This window comes from Salmo salar, chromosome 05, assembly GCF_965601325.2.
Source record: "Salmo salar chromosome 05, fSalSal1, whole genome shotgun sequence".
Taxonomy (NCBI): Eukaryota; Metazoa; Chordata; class Actinopteri; order Salmoniformes; family Salmonidae; genus Salmo; species Salmo salar.
The window spans coordinates 62,375,328-62,397,857 of NC_138295.1; the positions used below are offsets into that span (position 1 = coordinate 62,375,328).

The window sequence follows — 22,530 nt, forward strand, 5'->3', positions numbered from 1 at the left end:
GACTGCACCTCCACAGCTCTCCAGACATGCAATTACTGTCCATATATAGGTGGCGTTTCTCACATTGTTCACCCATGTGCATGGAAAGAATATGTATAAAATAGGATATAATGGGTCCTATTTGACATGCAGGACATCAGGATCCAGGTTTATCTGTTCAGTGTCTACCAAAAATGATAGTTTGTCATAATCTTCATCGTCTGAAGAGGAGAAATCGTCGGACCAAAATGCAGCGGGTATATTGTTCATCTTCGTATTTATTGAAGGTAAACACACTTAAACAAAATAACGACGATAACAGTCCAGTAAGGTGCACAGACTAACCCGGAAACAACCACCCACAAACACAAGTGAAAACACACACAACTAAATATGGCCTCCAATCAGAGATAACAACAAACAGCTGCCTCTGATTGGAGGTCATTGACAAAACTAACATAGAAAAACTAGAAAAACCACATAGAACATAAACCAAAAACCCCAAAACACACTAAACAAACACCCCCTGACCAAACTACAATAACAAACAACCCCTTTTACTGGTCAGGACGTAATATAGTTTCACGTTTATTTGGCTACAGAGTTAATAAACTCAGCAAAGAAACGTCCCTTTTTCAGGACCATGTCTTTCAAAGATAATTCGTAAAAATCAAAATAACTTCATTGTAAAGGGTTTAAACACTGTTCCCATGCTTGTTCAATGAACCATAAACAATTAATGAACATGCACCTGTGGAACGGTCGTTAAGACACTAACAGCTTACAGACTGTAGGCAATTAAGTTCACAGTTATGAAAACTTAGGACACTAGAGGCCTTTCTACTGACTCTGAAAAACACCAAAAGAAAGATGCCCAGGGTCCCTGCTCATCTGCGTGAATGTGCCTTAGGCATGCTGCAAGGAGGCATGAGGACTGCAGATGTGGCCAGGGAAATAAATTGCAATGTCCATACTGTGAGACGCCTAAAACAGCGCTACAGGGAGACAGGACAGACAGCTGATCGTCCTCGCAGTGGCAGACCACGTGTAACAACACCTGCACAGGTTCGGTACATCCAAACATCACACCTGCGGGACAGGTACAGGATGGCAACAACAACTGCCCAAGTTACACCAGGAACGCACAATCCCTCCATCAGTGCTCAGACTGTCCGCAATAGGCTGGGAGAGGTTGGACTGAGGGCTTGTAGGCCTGTTGTAAGGCAGGTCCTCAGCAGACATCACCGGCAACAACGTCACCTATGGGCATAAACCCACCGTCGCTGGACCAGACAGGACTGGCAAAAAGTGCTCTTCACTGACGAGTCGCGGGTTTTGTCTCACCAGGGGTGATGGTCGGATTCGCGTTTATCATCGAAGGAATGAGCGTTACACCGAGGCCTGTACTCTGGAGCGGTATCGATTTGGAGGTGGAGGGTCCGTCATGGTCTGGGGCGGTGTGTCACAGCATCATCGGACTGAGCTTGTTGTCACTGCAGGCAATCTCAACGCTGTGCGTTACAGGGAAGACATCCTCCTCCCTCACGTGGTACCCTTCCTGCAGGCTCATCCTGACATGACCCTCCAGCATGACAATGCCACCAGCCATACTGCTCATTCTGTGCGTGATTTCCTTCAAGACAGGAATGTCAGTGTTCTGCCATGGCCAGCGAAGAGTCCGGATCTCACTCCCATTGAGCATGTCTGGGACCTGTTGGATCGAAGGGTGAGGGCTAGGGCCATTCCCCCCAGAAATGTCCGGGAACTTGCAGGTGCCTTGGTGGAAGAGTGGGATAATATCTCACAGCAAGAACTGGCAAATATGGTGCAGTCCATGAGGAGGAGATGCACTATAGTACTTAATGCAGCTGGTGGCCACACCAGATACAGACTACTTTTGATTTTGACCCCCCCCCCCTTTGTTCAGGGACACATTATTCAATTTCTGTTAGTCACGTCTGTGGAACTTGTTCAGTTTATGTCTCAGTTGTTGAATCTTGTTATGTTCATACAAATATTTACACATGTTAAGTTTGCTGAAAATAAACGCAATTGACAGTGAGAGGACGTTTCTTTTTTTGCTGAGTTTATATCAATAGTATACTATTGTGCTTTTGAGACTTTTTAATTTATCTGCAGTCCCACTAACATTTATCTAAGAAATTTGGGGGCAGTTTCCAGAGGCACTGTAATGTCTGTACCATTTCTCCCATTGAAAAGTTACTTGGCACCATCTGCTGTTCATGAGAGGTATCACCAACAGGGGCACCGCCAGGGATTTTGGGCCCCATGAAAAGATATCACATTGGGCCCCACCACCACACCAACCCTGCGCAATTGCTGTAACCACACACCAGAACCCAATCGAGCCATTCAAAGCTTTAAATAACTCTACCTTTGCAGGCTTGCAACTCTCTTGTAGTCCAATATTTACTGTACGATATATACTGACAGTGAGCTGTGAAAATATAACACTGTGCAGACATGCATGCAACATTCTGCATACAGTGGAATTCACTATTTGATCCAGGACTGATACCCTCTATATGAAATGTGCTAAAAAGTCATCTTTTACAGTCTAAATGACATTTTAATGGTACAATTCTTGAATGGAAAATTCTCTTAACATGAATGAACAACTTAAAATAAATAACTTAAATATACATTAACCTCTTCAATTAAAATAAATTAACATTATCATCTATAGAATGATATAACAAACAAAAGAATCAAATCAGCAGCAGATTTTTGAACTAAGTATACATACCAACTAGAAAATAAGCAGCTAAGTGGAAACAGAAAATGGAAAATAAAATGGAAATGAAAAGGCCTGATGGTGGCGCTAGAGGAAAGGTCAAGTGGTCACCAAAACAATAGGTTTCTTTCACTTGGGGTCTTGATTGTGCACAACAAATTATGGCAATCCAGCCATTACTTTGAGATACATCCTGTTCTCAGTCTTGTTCTCAGCCTGTGGGCATCGTGTGTAGTGATCCAATATCCATAGCCATGCCATTTAACAGTTATCACTGGCCCTTGCTCAGCCTTACTCACCAAGAGCCCAGCACCGGGCCTTCTTGCTAGCAAAGTCACTGATCAAGTCTTGAAGTCCAGCTTTCTAGCTAACTGACTTTCAATGGACAGCATGGCAAGACTGCAAAGCCTGTCCTGGGACATAGTGGACCTCAAATAGTTGATCAGTTTTATCTTACTGAAAGCTCTCTCGCCACCAGCAACAGTCACAGGCAGTGTGCAAAATATACGTAAAGCAATGCACACTTCTCCAAAAATGCTTTGCAGCTGCATCTTACAAATTGCATTCAGGAGACCAAGAGGGGACAAGTTAGGGGGGGAAAGTGGCAGCATATGCAGTGTTCAGGTGTCTTATTTCATTTTGAAACTCAGGTGTAAGATCTCTGGAGTACTTCATGATCAGTGGTTGGCACACAGAAGGGACTTTATCCTCACTAATTTGCCCAACTTTCAGAACAGCAGAAAATTCTTCTACAAGTTTTGCAGTGGTGTGGAACCTAGTGTCCAAGTCACTTATGATGTTGTCCATAGCAGTCAAAAACACTGTGTTCCAAAACACCGTTGCTGCACTGTCCTGAGCTGTCTCCTCTTGAGAGGTCTCATCATGGAATCTCTTCCTTTTCCTCTGGCGGCGGTGTTCCTTGCTAAATTGAGGTGCAACATCCATTTGCGTAGCTATCAGTGTTGCCTCAGACAGGAGAGACTCCCATCCATCTCTAAGAGCCTGCATCTCTTCCTTTAAGGCTCTGATATTGGCTGCCTCTGTGTCAACTGAGATTTTTCCTGTCCTCAATGCATTGCAGTACCTGCAATTATGCCAACTGACATGTCATTCAACACAATGCTGCCCACCTCCTCCAGTTGGGAGTAGGGCTGATTCAGGGGAATGGGGATGGGGAGACAGGGCTGATTCAGGGGTATGGGGAGACAGGGCTGATTCAGGGGTATGGGGAGACAGGGCTGATTCAGGGGTATGGGGAGACAGGGCTGATTCAGGGATATGGGGAGACAGGGCTGATTCAGGGATATGGGGATGGGGAGACAGGGCTGATTCAGGGGAATGGGGATGGGGAGACAGGGCTGATTCAGGGATATGGGGATGGGGAGACAGGGCTGATTCAGGGGAATGGGGATGGGGAGACAGGGCTGCTGAGCCTGAAGCTGCTTCTGTTGGGCCTGGCACCAGGAAGGGGCAAGTGATTTAGTATGAATAGCTTGCTAAAAGTTTGCCTGCATTGATTATATGTTGGCTAAAACATTCTGGATGTTTACTTTTCGCCAAAAACAAGAAAAAAAAAAAAAACGTACGTTTTATTAGTACATTGTAAAGGAAATATTATATTCATGATAATAGGTTAATAATTTAATATTGAAAAAACTATACCTAATGTTCTAATAATTTCTTAGGGCCCCTCAGTCACAGGCCCTTAAAATCACCCCCCCCCCCTCCCCCCATATGGCACCCCGATCACCAAGATTAATATTGTGATGGGTCCATTTTATTTTATACACAACATCAATCATTTTGTATTATCCATTCATTTAAACAAATAATTAGTCCCAAAAGGGTGGTATCATTTACAAAAAATAAGAGATATTTTAGAGTAATAACTAACTCACACCTCCAGAGAGTATGGACCAGACAGTGATCAGAATTTTGAGCTTCTCAATTCAGTTGGTTTCTCCTCCTCATCGAGTCCATTTTCAATAGTCCCGCTCTCTGATGTTCTAAGATCAACAAGTAAAAATCAATAAGTATGGTGCTTGTTTCAATTCACATACTTCACAATTCAAATATAGACAGCTAAAATGTCTAAAACAGAGGGGTTACCCACATTGTCTTCTCCACCAGTGGGTCTATGTAGTCTTGGAGCTCAGTGTTGAGGGTCTCTGGCAGTAGAAAGCACAGCCCCCCACCGATGATGGGCAGGAGGCCACAGATGAGCATGGGCAGGGCCTGGTGGTACACCTCTAGCAGATGCATCAGAGGGGCCAGGATGCCCGCCCCACGGGCACACATGGAGTTCAGACCCACACCATTCTGTCTGCAAGGACGACATGAAGAAGGACATTGCAATAAATGTATCCAAAAGTGGATGAGGAGAAAATTTGACATGTATACACAGTATGAAGAATGAGGATATTATTCTGCCGTAATAAACAGTATACATTGGGAATGTAACTAACCTTACAACGGTGGGATAGAGCTCAGCAGTATATACATAGACAATAGTGAAGGAGGCTGCTATAGCAAACTTTCCAGTCACTGCAATGACTGTCACCAATACTGGTAGGTCTAAGGGTCAAAATAAGACAGAAGTAAGTACCACCAACAGTTGTGTTTCAGAATATAAAAACGCCAACTACACCAAGTTCAGGGAAATTCGACAAAGATAAAACATTTGAATGCTACCCACTATAAACCCAGATAGGGTAGATGGTTGAGCATTTGCATAACTGGAAACAGCCTTCGGTAGTCACCTTCAGGAATAGCAAGAATTAGGAGACACGCTGCTCCACCAAAGAAGAGAGTGCCTGCCTGACAGGGCCTCCTGCCCAGGCGCTCCAGGAGGGTGTAGCAGCCCAGGCGAGAAAGAATCTCTGCCAGGCCAAAGATGAACTGGGTCAGGTAGATGTCTAGGCCAAAATGGCCCACGTTAAGACTCACGCAGAAGTAGACCAGGCTGGTCACAAACCTGCCCCAAGGGAGAGTGGGAAAAAACAGCTTGTAAAAACAAGACGGGGCATGAAGAAATGCACTCCATGAAGGAATGCACTACAATTGTTGTGAATTAATGCATTTAAACAGTATTATGAATATTGATCATAACAGATGTTAAGTTTGTATTTAGCTAAGTCATTGGTCAAACAAACCAGATGTAGCTCATGGTGAGAGCACGTTTCCTCAGGTTGGGTGTCTTGAAGAGGTCCATCATACTGCCCGTTGTAGATGTGTTCTCAGCCTCCAGCTAGAAGAAGATGCAACTAAATAATCTATACCACAAATGCAACTTCATATATATATATATATATATATATATATATATTTTTTTTTTTACATACATTCTGTATCCCCAAAGTACATTTATTCCAGTAAGGATGGTTAAATCACCATGTCGAGTAATGACTGGGGGACCTCTCTCCTGTTGACCGCAGCTGCCCTCTGGAGCTCCTGCGTGGCCTCATTATGTCTGCCTTGAGTTAGTAGCCAACGGGCCGACTCTGGGAGAATCCTAGCGCGTACACACCCACACAATATTGGTCTACAAATCCCCAAAAATGTGTGGTCATTCAAATATCCCTTCCAAAGCGGTAACTACACAATACATAAATAAGCCTTTGCTTTGATGAGAGGACAAACTCATCCACATAAAAATCTGACCTTACATCAGTATCTGGTGGCAATTGAATCGTTCCTTCCCTCCACCCGCTGCTCACGCACAAGCCACCATAAGGTATGAAGGTCAGGCTCACCAGAAGGTATGATGGTCAGGCTTACCATAAGGTATGAAGGTCAGGCTCACCAGAAGGTATGAAGGTCAGGCTCACCAGAAGGTATGAAGGTCAGGCTCACCAGAAGGTATGAAGGTCAGGCTCACCATAAGGTATGAAATTCAGGCTCACCAGAAGGTATGAAATTCAGGCTCACCAGAAGGTATGAAATTCAGGCTCACCAGAAGTAGACAGCCAGTAGGAGGACGGGGCTGGAGAGCACCAGCTGCAGGGCCCTCCAGTTGCGGACCCCGTAGGCGATCCATGGCAGCAACATCAGCCCCACGGCATAGAAACATTGTGAGAGGATGGTGAAGAGGGCCCGCTTAGATGTACTGGTCCACTCAGCCCCTTCCAAATAGGAAAATAACTATCACACACATACAATGGTTTGGGGCTGTCAGCTCACTCAATAGTCAAACACTGTTTGATGATTGTAGACAGTACAAGTTTGTGTGTGGAGTTTATGTGGTAAGAGACAACCTGGGAGTATTGCCCCACCTAGCACAAATGTGTTCATGGCAATGCCTGATATTGTCATGCCGACCACGAACCGAAGGCCAATGTAGACATAGATGTTGGGGGAGAAGGCAGCAGCCACTCCAAACAGCAATTGGAAGAGCAGGGAAACGAGGATGGCGATGCGACGACCAAATCTGCGGGGGTATTTCACATTTTTGGGGTGACCTCTTCACTAAACTTGTGACAATTTAAAAAGTGGGTTGTGTTTTTTACCTATCTGCCATAGGTCCAAACACCAGGGACCCTATTAGGAGGCCGGTCATGTAGATGGACTGTGATGCCTCACTCACACCTTTGTTGTCACACACCAAGTTAAACTGATGAGAAGGAAAGAGAGAATTTAGTTGCCTTTGATGATAAGGAAATGGATTGCTTCTTTTCATAATAAAAGCGCCATACATGCCTAATCTCACAATATATCACATACAGTGCATTCGGAAAGTATTCCGACCCGTTTACTATTTCCACATTTTGTTACGTTACAGCCTTATTCTAAAATGGATTAAATAGTTTTTTCCCCTCATCAATCTACACACAATACCCCATAATGACGAAGCAAAACAGGTTTTTATAAAAATAAAAAACTGAAATATGACATCTAAATATTCAGACCCATTACTCAGTACTTTGTTGAAGCACCTTAGGCAACGATTACAGCCTGAGTGCCAAGCTGCAAGCTTGGCACACCTGTATTTTCTCCCATTCTTCTCTGCAGATCCTCTCAAGCTCTGTCTGGTTGGGATGGGGAGCGTCGCTGCACAGCTATTTTCAGGTCTCTCCAGAGATGTTAGATCAGGTTCAAGTCCACTCCCTGACTGGGACCACTCAAGGCCATTTAGAGACTTGTCCCGAAGCCACTCCTGCATTTTCTTGGCTGTGTGCTTAGGGTCATTGTCCTGTTGGAAGGTGAACCTTCACCCCAGTATGAGGTCCTGAGCGCTCTGGAGCAGGATTCATCAAGGATCTCTCTGTACTTTGCTCTGTTCATCTTCCCTTGATCCTGACCAGTCTCGCAGTCCCTGCAGCTGAAATACATCCCCTAAACAGGATGCTGCCACCACCATGCTTCACCGTCGGGATGGTGCCAGGTTTCCTCCAGATGTGACGCTTGGCATTCAGGCCAAAGAGTTCAATCTTGGTTTCAGCAGACTAGAGAATCTTGTTTCTCATGGTCTGAGAGTCTTTAGGTGCCTTTTGGCAAACTCCAAGCGGGCTGTCATGCCTTTTACTGAGGAGTGGCTTCCGTCTGGCCACTCTACCATAAAGGCCTGATTGTTGGAGTGCTGCAGAGATGGTTGTCCTTCTGGAGAGAAGGTTGTCCTTCTGGAGAGATGGGAGAACCTTCCAGAAGGACAACCATCTCCACAGAGGAACTCTAGAGCTCTGTCAGAGTGACCATCAGTTCTTGGTCACCTCCCAGACCAAGGCCCTTCTACCTCGATTGCTCAGTTTGGCCGGGCAGCCAGCTCTAGGAAGAGTCTTGGTGGTTCCAAACTTCTTCCATTTAGGAATGATGGAGGCCACTGTGTTCTTGGGGACCTTCAATGCTGCAGACATTTTTTGGTAACCTTCCCCAGATCAGTGCCTCAATACAATCCTGTCTCTGCGCTCTAAGGACAATTCCTTTGACCTCATGACTTGTTTTTTTCTCTGACATGCACTGTCAACTGCGGGACCTTATATAGACCGGTGTGTGCCTTTCCAAATCATGTCCAATCAATGGAATTTACCACAGGTGGACTCCAATCAAGTTGGAGAAACATCTCAAGGATGATCAATGGAAACAGGATGCACCTGAGTTCAATTTTGAGTCTCATAGCAAAGGGTCTGAATACTTATGTAAATAAGGTATCTGTTTTTTATAACTTTGCCCCCAAAAATTCTAAAAACCTGTTTTCGCTTTGTCATTATCAGGTATTGTGTGTAGATAGATGAGGAATTATCTGATTTTATGAATTTTAGAATAAGGCTGTAATGTAACAATGTGGAAAAAGTCAAGGGGTCTGAAAACTTTCCGAATGCACTGTATCTGTGGATATAAAAGTGAATAAAGGTTGAAAACAAGACATAAGCATTGACTTCATGAAGAAGTCAAGGCCATTCTTGCATAACTAAGGTATAACTCTGATATACAGTATATACAACAAGTGCCTTCAAGGGACACAGGATTTAAAACACAGAACGTAGTGATTGATGTCTAAGCTTTTAGGAGAAAATTAGTGACATTATGAAAACTATTGTCAAGCAGCCAAATCAAATAGTGTAAACAGAACCAAACTAACTTGGGCTATCTGCACAAAACTGAACTTCTCACCAGGTAGTGCATAGAGTTAAATAGGAGTTGGGCTGGGGTAATGCAATGATTGCTCTCATCCCTACCTCTGTCACCAGAGTAGGGTTTCCTTGGGGTGTGTCGTAAACCCACCCATCTGTACAATATATGGTGCTGTTGATTCCTTGCTCTTGAATTGTTTCCAAGTCCAAGTCCACCGGTGTGAACATACGACAGCTCTCATATTCCCCGACATCATTCATTGGAAGTGTGAGATTTTTCTGTTGGTCATAGGTCAATTCGGGTCCACGGGCGAGTATCCAGTCGGTGTTGCAGTGGTGAGGAAAATTCATACCTGTGAAAACTTGGCTGAACATGTGAAAGGCCATGAATATGTTGGGTATCGATATTGCCAACAACAGGCGATTTTGAAATGCTCCAAACTCACCAACTACTGGGAGTATCTTTCCGAACGCAACCATTCTCTTCTCGCCTGGGGTCCTGCATGGAAGACATTGGAAAATGAATCCAAGAAAGCCTACCACTTTTGTAAAATAGGGGCTACCTACCTAAAACTATTAAGGATTCTTTGACTAGTGGTATCCCTTTAGGAGAACCCTTTTTGGTTCCAGGTAGAAATGTTGGTTCCAGGTAGAAAGGTCTAGGAACCAAAAAAGGTTCTCCTACAGGGACATCCAAATAATAATTTATGGTTATATATTATATTTAAGGTTTATTTTTGAATTGTACACATAGTCAGCTAAAAGCTGAATTGCAGCATGCATAGGCCTATGTAAGTAGGTAAAGAAAGAAATATGATATGCAGTATAGAATATTACAGTTCAGCAGCACTAAGCAGTCTCACAAAGGCATAGGGATGTTGTATCTGTCAATCTGAGTAGGGGGAAGGTTCAGTTTGTGATTGGATCGGGTAGATCTGCCACTGACATGGTCTTTCTTCTGAGGTAGCCATTTGTTGTAATCCTGGGATTTTGCAAGCTTCTGGGCAAAGGATCTGCAGAGATGGGTGCGACCGGACTCCAAGGACTGCAAGCCCAGGTCATTGCATGCAGGAGGTGTAGGTGGTGCCCATGATGATTTTGGTTGAATGTCGTTGGATCTTCTCAAGTTGGTTGTGTTCGTGGGCTGTGAGACCTGGGTGCCATACTGGAGCGGCGTACTCTAGCACTAGCTGGACAAAGCAGATGTAGAATGTCAGAAGGTCCTCTGGGAGGAAGGTTGAAGTGGCGATGATGGTTCTTCATGAAGAGCCTTCGGTTCCCTTTGGTGGTAATGTCGGAGATGTGTATGTCCCATTTGTGTATGTCCCATTTGTGGATGTGTATGTCCCACAAATTCTTATTTACAATGACGGCCTACCAAAAAGGCCTTCTGCGGGGAAGGGGGCTGGGATTTAAAAAAAATCCCCCCGCCCCCCCCCCCCACACACACACACACACACACACACACTCACAACAAGAAACAACACTACATAAAGAGAGACCTATGACAACATAACAACAAGAAACAACACTACATAAAGAGAGACCTATGACAACATAACAAGGCAGCAACACATGACAACACAGCGTGGTAGCAACACAACATGACAGCAACACAGAACATGGTACAAACATTACTAGGCACAGACAACAGCACAAAGGGCAAGAAGGTAGAGACAACAATACATCACGCAAAGCCGCCACAACTGTCAGTAAGAGTGTCCATGATTGAGTCTTTGAATGAAGAGATCGAGATAAAACTGTCTAGTTTGAGTGTTCGTTGCAGCTCGTTCCAGTCGCTAGCTGCAGCGAACTGAAAAGAGGAGCGACCCAGGGATGTGTGTGCTTTGGGGACCTTTAACAGAATGTGACTGGCAATAGATGATATCTCAGATAGGGGGGAGTGAGGCCTAAGAGGGTTTTATAAATAAGCATTAACCAGTGGGTCTTGTGACGGGTATACAGAGATGACCAGTTTACAGAGGAGTATAGAGTGCAGTGATGTGTCCTATAAGGAGCATTGGTGGTAAATCTGATGGCCGAATGGTAAAGAACATCTAGCCGCTCGAGAGCACCCTTACCTGCGCCATTGACGTGAGCCACGAATACAACTGGACCAAGCCGTGTGCCCTGGGGAGGCCACTGGGGGAGGCCACTGGGGGAGGCCACAGGAGAGTTCTTGGGCCTGGGATAGAGTCTCATGGGATCTTGTAACCTGGCTACGGCCGGAATGGAAGTTTCAAATTCATGGCATGATCTCTGGTCGGACAGATAATTGCAAAAGGTGTTTCATTGCAATGGTGTGATCCACAAGATCAAAGGCTGTGCTGTAGTCCGTCAGGACCAATGTGCTGGAGGTGCCTCTGGTGTCTGCTGTTCTGTACAGACAGTGGGTGGTTGAGCGTCCCTTGAGGCGGCCAAACTGTTGTTTGGAGATTTTGAATATCCTGTGTTGCCCATTCAGCAACAAAACCTTCACACAGAAGGGGCGTGAGCAAGATGGGCCGTAGCTGGTCAATCCTCTGTGGATTACTCTTCAGCAGGAGGACCACTATTGTCTCCTTCCATTGATGTGGACCCACTCCTTCACACAGGGAGGAGTTGAAGAAGTCAGTCAGGTGGGTGGATATTGAAACAGCAACTTCCCTGATGAGTCTGCCACTGATGAGATCAGGACCTGGGGCTTTTCTGGTTAGAACGGAGCGTAGTTTCCTGTGCATTTCCCATGGTTCAACAGTAGGGAGTGGCATAGCTGACAAAAATGCAGGTAGGTCTGACAGGTTTAGCATAGGTAATGGTGTGGTGACAGATGAAAACTTGGCATTTATAGCATTGGCAATGGCAGAATGGTTGTCTGGGTCGAGCCTGTCAACTTTGATGGAGATTGTCTTTTTATTCCTGGTCAGAGATTTATTTTGATGGTACCTGCTTTTTTGCTAACCATAACGAGTGTAGCATACAAGTCATAAAGAGTGTACAGTGCATCAAAGATGCAGAATTTTCTTAAAAAAGGTACAATATGTTATTTCCAGTCACATAAATAAACCTATATTTTAACCCCAGAAAGCAACCTGGCCTTTGATTAATACACTCAGCTTATTATTACTGACCATCAAGTCGACCTAAAATAGTCCGTCTAGTGTGGGATAGAATGAAAAAAATCCCATTCTGAAAAAGCACTAATATTGTGAAATAGCCCAAATCCAAGTCGTGTCATCAAGTTTTAGGCCTACCTTTACCAGGTGAGTCCCTTGCCTGGCGCCCGCTATTTTGCCTGCGCAACAGGGTAAAGATGGTAGCAGCACAACGTACTGTACAGTGTAGTTAGTTAACTGATGAATTGACATGCCAAAGTGTTAACTCTTGAGGGAGTTCTATTATCCTGAGCCGCGTTGCATCGGTCAATGGCACGTGACGCGAACGGGCAAAAGCCGTGAGGGAGAAGCGCCAGTTTCAACTCGAACAGTAATCTGCGCCAATAGATAATGTTGTCAACAAGGTAGCATGATGCATCGTCCAGAAACATAAACATATCCATATCTTCCATAAAATATATATTCGAATTTTCAAACTAGTTTCCGGTGGGAAGGCAGATAAAGCGTTTTTATCAAAAGCAATCACTTTTGCATGTAAAAAACAACACAATGTACTCATTACTCCATGTGCTTATGCCCGGTTCAAAACAACTGAACTCGGAAAATACAAGGTCGAATCATGACGTCAGTGATATTCAGGTCGGAAAGTCTGAGCTCTTGAAATATGTCCGAGTTCCCGAGTTGGAATTCCGAGTTGGCAGCTCAGTTCCAAAACGAATGCAATCACCTTTCACCCGCTATAAACTCCTCCCACCGGGGTAACTTGGGCCAGATAATCGAATCCCCTTATTGATTGTATTACCCAATCGACCAATAAAACCAGGGAAATACGGACGTTAGACTAGTCCTAATTGGCTCATTTCTAATATTGTGTGGTTTAGTTTAGTCATGGTCGATTCATTTCTAATGTTGTGTGGTACGTCATCTAAATGATTGCCTATTGACGCCCACACTGCAACAACCCCGCCATTTGGAACCTAATCCAATCCTGTTTGATAACAAGGTAAAGTATTGCATATATTGGCACACTGTAATAGTTGGCTATAGATTTCCAATGAGCCAGAATGGTCATATTAAGTATCATTGTAGCGATAAAACAAATATTCAGCAGTTAGACGCATTCAGTAACTAAAAAGAACTGGATGGCTGCTACGTTGACAAGAAGACTGAGCTAACCGCGGTAGCTAGCCAAGTCAGGCAGCATCAGCGGGAACGTATTGACTTTACTAGCTAGCTATCTTGTTGATAGGTTTCTACCTAACACCATCATTGTCAATATAACGGGTTATTAAGTATCTAGATAGATAGATAGTTTTCAGTCTGTGTGGTGGTGAACTTTGATACATGGCGTATAGTTGGCTAGCTAGCTAACGTTAGCTCTCTGTGTTCAAAACAAACCTGCGCGCCAAATCATGTCTCCGGGCGCCACACGGCAAAAAGTTAAACACCACAAGATTGAATGTAACTTACTGTTGTAGCTGGCTAGCTATGTGTACTTATAATGACAACTATCTGGTGGTGGGTAAATTGTGATTGATTGTAATTTTAACTAGCTAACGTTATTTTTTGTTGTATTGTTTGTGCTTGCTAACCCCTTAACATCTTAATTTAGCAATCTAACAATGTTCTCAGACATGACATTGTCAAGTCCGATGGAAAGTTGTTGACTAGCATTAACGTTAGCTTAATGTTTTTAGTTATATTATTCGCATGAAAAGGAGGGACTATAGTCAGGTGCTTCTCCAGGGATATCTGGCTAAACTGATGGTGGAACTACTTTCTTCCCAAAACAGGGCAGCAAATGTTACAAAGTGCACTGACATGACTGAAACAATGGATGAAAAGATGGTTTGTCCACTGTCGGATGAGGTAGAGAAAGAACCAAAGGTTGAAGACCTGGCGGACTCACAAGAAAAGGCCCGAAAACCACGGAATGAAATGAGCAGAGACATAAGTATGATACCTCAATGATGTTAATTAACCTGTTTTGCTCAATATAGGCCTACACTGTTAATTTATAGTTCAGTACAGGTATCTAGCTAGTTATCATCCCTCCTTTACCTTCCTCAGCTTTGCATGGGTCCAACTTGTTAGTTATTGCATGCACAGAGGCCTGGTTTGCTACAGTTGATGAAGCCAGCAGCACTGAATTATATTTGACCTGTTATGTTCTTCTTGCAGCTCTATCTCAAATAGTTGAAGGGAAGAGGGAGAAAAAGATGGTGCAAAGACTTGATTTCCAGGTTGCAAAACCTGCGAAGGTGCTGAAAGTTGAAAATGGTAAGATGGAGCATCCTCAGACATGTCTATCACCAAAGGCTATAGATGTGCACAGAGAACTTTTCCAAAGTTTTGTTGACATGAGACAGAATGAAGCCTGTAAATAAGTTCTCATCAGTCTCGTTGTCTACTGGGATGCAACTGTATCATGTACCAGCCCCGCTGGGATCCCATATAATGCTCCCACCACCATTTTGGCTTCAGTAGTCAGCTCATTATTTAACAGTACAACCCTAATTTTCACTCCCTCTCAGGTGGCGGAGATAAATTAGGAGACATTGCGAGAGTGAACCACCACCTCGGAAAGCTGAAGGTTCCAGATCTGAAACCGCTTCATACAATTCTCTTTGATATGCCAGGTAAGGTAAGTGTATCTTACACTTTTTTTAAAGGCTGAGTAATGTCACAATGGACACCCTTGTGTGGGTAAAACAACTCTAGAGTTGTTGTTAGTCGGTTGTGTCATTGATGGTTCTTTTCTCAGATTGCCACAATGAGGAAAAACATGCGGCTGTTCAATGGCTTCCCGTTCGAGGTTGACAGTGATCCCTATATAAAGAAGAAGGAGAGGATGATGAAGTAAGAAGGAGAGGGGGTTGCGCAGTTAGGACTTGTGAAACAACAGTAGTAGTGTATATAACGTACCAGTCAAAAGTTTGGACACACCTAGTCCATTCAAGTTTTAGTTTTTCGTTTTTTTTTTACTATTTTCTAATAGCAAATACATTAACTATGAAATAACACATGGAATCATGTAGTAACCAAAAAAGTGTAACCAAAAAACCTCTATGGGCTAGGTGGGACGCCTCTACTCAACAGCCAGTGTAATCCCGTGGCGCGTTATTCAAATACCTCAAAAATGCAAAGGCTTCAATTTTTCAAACATATGACTATTTTACACCATTTTAAAGACTTAACTCTCGTTAATCTAACCACACTGTCCGATTTCAAAAAGGCTTTACAACGAAAGCAAAACATTAGATTATGTCAGCAGAGTACCCAGCCAGAAATAATCAGACACCCATTTTTCAAGCTAGCATATAATGTCACATAAACCCAAACCACAGCTAAATGCAGCACTAACCTTTGATGATCTTCATCAGATGACAACCCTAGGACATTATGTTATACAATACATGCATGTTTTGTTCAATCAAGTTCATATTTATATCAAAAAACAGCTTTTTACATTAGCATGTGACTAGCATTCCCACCGAACACTGCCGGTGAATTTACTAAATTACTCACGATAAACGTTCACAAAAAGCATAACAATTATTTTAAGAATTATAGATACAGAACTCCTCTATGCACTCGATATGTCCGATTTTTAAAATAGCTTTTCGGGGGAAAGCACATTTTGCAATGTTCTCAGTAGATAGCCCGGCATCACAGGGCTAGCTATTTAGACACCCAGTAAGTTTAGCCTTCACCAAACTCAGATTTACTATTAGAAAAGTTTGATTACCTTTGGTGTTCTTCGTCAGAATGCACTCCCAGGACTGCTACTTCAATAACAAATGTTGGTTTGGTCCCAAATAATCCATTGTTATATCCAAACAGCGGCGTTTTGTTCGTGCGTTCAAGACACTATCCGAAAGGGTAAATAAGGGTGACGAGCATGGCGCATTTCGTGACAAAAAAATTGTAAATATTCCATTACCGTACTTCGAAGCATGTCAACCGCTGTTTAAAATCAATTTTTATGCCATTTTTTTCGTAAAAAAGCGATACTATTCCGACCGGGAAAGCCTGTATACGTACAAAGAGAGAAAATAAATACATCTCGTGCACGAGCGTGAGTCTCAGAGTACTCTGACCAGCCACTATCCAAACGCGATAATGTGTTTCAGCCAGAGGCTGCCTCGATATCATTCAGCTTTTTCCCGGGTTCTGAGAGCCTATGGGAGCCATAGGAAATGTCACGTTACGGCAAAGATCCTCAGTCTTCAATAAAAAGAGCCAAGATGAACAACAACTTGTCAGAGAGGGCGCTTCCTGTTTGGAATCTTCTCAGGTTTTTGCCTGCCATATGAGTTCTGTTATACTCAGACACCATTCAAACAGTTTTAGAAACTTTAGGGTGTTTTCTATCCAAAGCCAATATTTATATGCATATTCTAGTTACTGGGCAGGAGTAGTAACCAGATTAAATCGGGTACGTTTTTTTATCCGGCCGTGTCAATACTGCCCCCTAGCCCTAACAGGTTAAACAAATCAAACTATATTTGAGATTCTTCAAAGTAACCACCCTTTGCCTTGATGACAGCTTTGCACACTCTTGGCTTTCTCTCAACCAGCTTCATGAGATAGTCACCTGGAATGCATTTCAATTAACAGGTGTGCCTTGTTAAAAGGTAATTTGTGGAATTTCTTTCCTTAATGCGTTTGAGCCAATAATTTGTGTTGTGACAAGGTAGGGGTGGTATACAGAAGATAGCCCTATTTGTTTTACCCACATTTGGTAAAAGACCAGGTCCATATTATGGCAAGAACAGCTCAAATAAGCAAAGAGAATCAACAGTCCATCAAGAACTTTGAAAGTTTCTTCTAGTGCACTTGCAAAAACCATCAAGTGCTATCATGAAACTGGCTCTCATGAGGACCGCCACAGGAAAGGAAGTCCCAGAGTTACTTCTGCTGCAGAGGATAAGTTCGAGTTAACTACACCTGATAAATTTTGCCCAAATAAATGCTTCACAGACTTCAAGTAACAGACACACCTCAACATCAACTGTTCAGAGGAGACTGCGTAAATCAGGCTTTCATGGTCCAATTGCTGCAAAGAAACCACTACTAAAGGACACCAATAAGAAGAGACTTGCTTGGGACCGGAAACACAAGCAATGGACATTAGACCAGTGGAAATCTGTCCTTTGGTCTGATGAGTCCAAATTTGAGATTTTTGTCCCCAACCGCTGTGTCTTTGTGACGCAGAGTAGGTGAACGGATAATCTCCGCATGTGTGGGTCCCACCTTGAGGCATGGAGGTGTGAGGGTGCTCTGCTGGTGACACTGTGATTCAAGGCACACTTATCCAGCATAGCTACCACAGCATTCTGCAGCGATATGCCATCCCATCTGGTTTGGGCTTAGTGGCACTATCATTTGTTTTTCAACAGGACAATGACCTCCAGGCTGTGTAAGGGTTATTTGACTAAGGAGGAGAGTGGTGGAGTGCTGGATCAGATGACCTGGCCTCCACAATCACTTGACCTCAACCCAATTTAAGATGGTTTAGGATGAGTTGGACCGCAGCCAACAAGTGGTCAGCATATGTAGGAACTCCTTCAAGACTGTTGGAAATGCATTCCAGGTGAAGCTGGTTGAGAGAATGCCTTGACAGCTTTGCACTTTCTTGGCAAAGGGTGGCTACTTTGAAGAATCTCAAATATATTTTGATTTGTTAACACTTTTTTTGGTTACTACATGATTCCATATGTGTTATTTCATAGTTTTGATGTCTTCACTATTATTCTACAATGTAGAAAATAGTCAAAATAAAGAAAAACCCTGAATGAGTAGGTGTCCAAACTTTTGACTGGTACTGTATATATTTTTTACCTTTATCGGGGAGTCATACTGAGACCAAGGTCACTTTTACAGATGAGTCCTGAATTAAATAAATGACAGAAAATACAAATGTCAAAATATAAATGCAAAATGCAAGCAGAAAGAAACACTGTCATTAGAAATGAACATTCATCAGTAAAAAGGTCCTCAATCAGCTTTCTGAATTGCCCTAGGGGCACCAACACATCCAATTTTAGGACATTTTGAAGATTGTTCCACAAGGTGCAAGAACTAAAAGCTGATTTACCCAACTCAGTAGAGACCAAAGGAATTTCCAGAGTTAACCATCCCTGAGACAGGGTGAGGTAACTTGTCTAAAGTTGAGTAATTATGTTTGGTACAGTGGACTTTTTGTTTATAAATGAAAACAGCCATGTTTCAACCTACGTAACTTGACATCAGAGGGCCAACCAACTTTCTGGTAGAGAATGCAGTGATGAGTACTAAAATTGTCGCCCGTAATAAAGCGCCGTGTGCTATGATAAACTGCATCGAACAGCTTTAATGAAGTAACATGTTTAAACTATCTGAACTATTGTTGTGGATCAAACGTACTCTATTGTTGCACAATAAACAAGCAAACGAATGACGAGTATTTGTGTGCTCTGATTCAGGATAACATGCGTAAGGTTGAGGACCATCTGTAAAGTGTTGGACCTGGAGAAGGGTGGAAACCAGTCGGTCCTCATCGACAGGATCATGACTTTCCTCATGAGTCCCAGAATATCAGGAAAGGTGAGTTAAAGGTCTTTATTTTTCAAAAAAACTGTCCTTAACAGTTTTCATGTAGTGACTGCTCTTTAGCTAGATACACATTTCTTGAGTTTGTTGTCTTGTCAAACAGAATACAAAATCCTTCCCATCTGCAGCCTGTGATCTCCAAGAGGAAGAAGAAGTCTAAGAAGAATATCTCAACCAAAGACTCTAAGAGTAAGACCAAGGCTAAGGCCAAGAGTACATCCAGCAGCCCCCGGAAGGTCAAAGCAGAGAGCAAGTCCAAAGCCATCGTCACTGATTCTAGCAGTGATGAGGATGATGATGACGACGACGACGACGAGCAAGGAGTCACAGTAGAACAAGACGAGTCAGACGCTGAAAAGAAGAGCGAGAAATCGGGAAAGCGGGAAAAGGTGACGACCGATGAAGATACCGATGATTCTGAAGACTACGGCGATGAGGTGAGGAGAACTGAAATGTAATGTAAACTGATAGGTATTGTCCACTGGAAATTTGTATTTTCCCCTATTTGGTCTTGGACGATACTAGTGCCACTATATAAATATTCTAAAACTGTAAAAGGGAACGGTCAGCCTGTTCTGTCACTCAACGATTAACCACAAAGTCCCTTCTCTCCTACCAATCAGGATCCCAAGTCAAATCCAGCAGCCAAGGGCAAGAGAACACCTGCCAAGAAGCGCGCGCAACCAGCAAAGAAGGCAGCTCCTGCCAAAAAGAAAACGAAAGACTCCGACCAGTCTGAGTCTGATTCAGACAAGGATGATGAAGATGAGGATGAGAAAGACAGCGAGAGTGAAGTTGAGAAGGTGAGATTCTTCTGTCAATCTGTCTCTGATTCTGGATTTGCTAAACTCACAGCAAGTCTTGTGAATACAAAAGTCAACAGTTTGGGTTTGTGTTCATATTTGTATGTAATTATTATTATAATTATTATAATTATTATAATATCTGGATAGGGTTTTTACCCATTTGTCTTTTTATCTTGAACTAATGGAATGAACTCATGGATTGACTTGTCCTCAGCCAAAAAAGAAACCGTCAGTTAAGAGGGCAGCACCGGCTAAGACCAAGAAAGCAGACAGCAGCAGTAACAAACAGAAAAAGACTGCCAACAAGGGCAATGGTAAGAATCTCTAGATTTACTTTCATAGCACGTTTCATACATCATTGGCAACCTGTAGCTTATTGTTATATTTTTCCCTGCTTGTTTTCCTAAATAGCAGCACTCGACAGTTCGGACGACGATGAGCCGTTGATCAAGATGATCAAGAAGCCTCCTACAGATGAGCAGCTAAAGGAGACGGTGAAGAGGCTGCTGAAAGACGCCAACCTGGAGGAGATGACCATGAAGAAGATCTGCCAGAAAGTATGTTTGCTTCTCAAATATCTGATTTGATATCACAATGTTGGTTGGTTTACCTGTAAAAGTGTCTAACGCAACAACTTCTTTGTCCCAGGTGTACGACACATACCCAGAGTATGACCTGACCAGCAGAAAGGACTATGTCAAGCAGACAGTAAAAACGGTGAGTTACCTGTCCTCCCTTGGTGTTCTGGAATAGCAGCACTGTGACAGACATGAGTAGTCTATAAGGCAAGCAATGTCATTACCCCCCAAAAATGTGTGTGAATGCTTTTCAATTATGTTTTATCTGTTGGCAGACTGATTTCTTTGTATAACCATCTGTTTTATTGTTCTTTGCAGCTGATTTCCTAAAGAACATGGAAAAGGACATAAACGGTCCTTGTGGCAAATAACTGTGAATGTTCCAATGCTGGAAAAGGATAATCAAAAGAATGTGCCTACCTTCTTAGAACTGCTCAAACCCTCAATTTTACTTTGTTGTGTTTGTTTTTATTTAAATCCTAATGTTTTTATGTTTCTGTATTATGTCATTTCCAACTTGACTTTACACTTCTCTTAGGTCATATGTAACATGCTACTTAAGGCTTATGCATTTGAGTCATTGCTTGTTAATAATCTGTGCTTTGTTAATACACTTTAACTTTACAGTTTTTCTACTGATCCCAAGCAAAGGGTGTTAGGCTAAACGAACAGTGTTTTAGAGATTCAAGGTTGGTCACTATAAATGGAAACATGTCCTTTGGCAATGCATTAATTCACACTGTTGATTTTTAAATGTATTTCCTGAATTGACCAGTCAATGCAATAAGGGTCCTCACTATAGCTATCCACTGCCTTCAAATCTTTCCCTCTGTGGTTTTGATGCACATAAAACAGCCTTATAGCAACAAGGCTGGGGTGTATTCACTAGGAACCAAAAGGGGAGGGCCCTACTGGAATTTGACCAATAGAAACTCTGTTTTTAGTAAGCATGTGGTTTCTGTTGCAAAACATTTTGGACTAATACATCCACCCCTTTTCCATTCTCCCTAGGCATTTTGTGTGAAATTGTTTTGCATGGCAAGCTGTTCAATTGAGTTTTGAAAAGTATTTATTGTCATGGTCAAGTCTTCAAACATATATTCCTTGATTGCATTTATAAGACTTCATGTTTTTATATGTAAATGTGTACATTTTGTTAATCATTCCCTTTTGATGAGATCCTGTTTTAGTCCTTATTTTGTCTCTATGCGGTACAGGATTCTGATTTATGTAGTTGTTACCTTGCTCAATGAAGAGTTGGATCTTTTAGTCAATGTACCTTTGACAAAGTAACAGTCATTGAATGAAAATGTCTTCCAATGTTCTGCATATAAATTTACATCAGATTTTTGAACGAACCGTTGTCTATCTAGTGTTTTTCTAAAGCAAAGACACTCATTACTAAGGTGGTAAACAGTTAAGATATTGGCCCTGTTACTGCGCATCAAAACCATAATGTCATGTAAACTGTGACTGCCTGACTGAGCTACAAACAATATTGGTCAGTACTATCTGGAATCCTTGGGATGTTCCTAGGTAACCATTTTACATTTAAACTTCAATGGGACGAGGGATGTCCCAAGGATCCAGGATAGCAGGGACTAAATAATATTGGCTGTGTTCAAGAGGATGAAAACAGTATTATAAACTGGGTGGTTCGATCCCTGAATGCTGATTGGCTGACAGCTGTGGTATATCAGACCGTATATGACAAAATATTTGTTTTCACTGCTCTAATTGTGTTGGTAATCAGTTTATAATAGCAATAAGGCACCTCGGTGGTTTGTGGTATATTGCCAATATACCACGGCTAAGGACTGTGTCCAGGCACTCCTTGTTGCGCCTAAGAACAGCTGTTAGCTGCGGTATATTGGCCATATAGCACACCCCCTCTGGCCGTATTGCTTAAATGTATCATTGGTAAATTGTGACTGACTTAATAATGAGTCATTATTTATGATGCAAGGTGATTTGTAGATCATTAGTCGTCAGTCTGCTGAAATGTCGAACAAGCCCATTGAGTAGTTAATACAATGCATTTATAGATTAGTCAGCTTCGCCTTTAAAGTCGGCTTGTGACTGAACGTTGATAGACTTAAGACTAATGTATTACTAATAATGCAACATACACATGCCTACATTTCAGGGAAGCTGGTT

At 42.7% G+C, this 22,530-nt stretch overlaps 2 protein-coding genes across 6 annotated transcripts; one reads left to right on the plus strand and one right to left on the minus strand.

Annotated features, from left to right (window-relative positions):
• Positions 1–239: 239 nt before the first annotated feature.
• Positions 240–13,100, minus strand: LOC106605474 (solute carrier family 22 member 13). 2 transcript variants are annotated; one of them, XM_045718480.2, is made up of 12 exons: positions 12,534–13,100; positions 9,747–9,799; positions 9,406–9,667; positions 7,240–7,343; positions 7,006–7,160; positions 6,687–6,855; positions 6,125–6,245; positions 5,887–5,981; positions 5,494–5,708; positions 5,200–5,308; positions 4,848–5,057; positions 240–4,740 (listed from the first exon to the last, which is right to left on the minus strand). In XM_045718480.2, exons 1-12 carry the CDS (start codon positions 12,645–12,647, stop codon positions 4,662–4,664), a joined length of 1,686 nt encoding a protein of 561 aa, XP_045574436.1. In that variant the 5' UTR covers positions 12,648–13,100; the 3' UTR covers positions 240–4,661. The 2 variants fall into 2 exon arrangements, with proteins under 2 accessions (XP_045574436.1, XP_045574437.1); XM_045718481.2 differs by having other exon boundaries at positions 9,406–9,799; positions 12,534–12,666.
• Positions 13,101–13,145: 45 nt separating this feature from the next.
• Positions 13,146–21,731, plus strand: LOC106605475 (protein DEK-like). Of its 4 annotated transcripts, none has more exons than XM_014201189.3 (12): positions 13,146–13,398; positions 14,189–14,349; positions 14,577–14,675; positions 14,930–15,039; positions 15,160–15,254; positions 18,863–18,983; positions 19,118–19,426; positions 19,613–19,792; positions 20,010–20,109; positions 20,207–20,352; positions 20,444–20,512; positions 20,692–21,731. In XM_014201189.3, the coding sequence occupies exons 2-12, from the start codon at positions 14,217–14,219 to the stop codon at positions 20,701–20,703; spliced, it is 1,374 nt and encodes a 457-aa protein (XP_014056664.1). In that variant the 5' UTR covers positions 13,146–13,398; positions 14,189–14,216; the 3' UTR covers positions 20,704–21,731. The 4 variants fall into 4 exon arrangements, with proteins under 4 accessions (XP_014056664.1, XP_014056665.1, XP_014056663.1 ...); XM_014201190.2 differs by lacking the exon at positions 13,146–13,398 and adding an exon at positions 13,591–13,609; XM_014201188.3 differs by lacking the exon at positions 13,146–13,398 and adding an exon at positions 13,894–13,913 and having other exon boundaries at positions 20,210–20,352.
• Positions 21,732–22,530: the final 799 nt, after the last annotated feature.

Excerpts from the sequence above, each read along its gene's own strand:
- LOC106605475 (XM_014201187.3), top strand. Across the intron at positions 14,350-14,576 it reads TGAAATGAGCAGAGACATAA|CTCTATCTCAAATAGTTGAA; the intron begins GTATGATACCTC and ends TTCTTCTTGCAG. Across the intron at positions 20,110-20,206 it reads GACTGCCAACAAGGGCAATG|CAGCACTCGACAGTTCGGAC; the intron begins GTAAGAATCTCT and ends TTTCCTAAATAG.
- LOC106605474 (XM_045718480.2), bottom strand. The coding sequence starts at position 12,647 with ATGTCAATTCATCAGTTAACTAACTACACTGTACAGTACGTTGTGCTG. Across the intron at positions 7,344-9,405 it reads ACCCTACTCTGGTGACAGAG|TTTAACTTGGTGTGTGACAA; the intron begins GTAGGGATGAGA and ends CCTTCTCATCAG. Across the intron at positions 4,741-4,847 it reads CCACTGGTGGAGAAGACAAT|AACATCAGAGAGCGGGACTA; the intron begins GTGGGTAACCCC and ends TGTTGATCTTAG.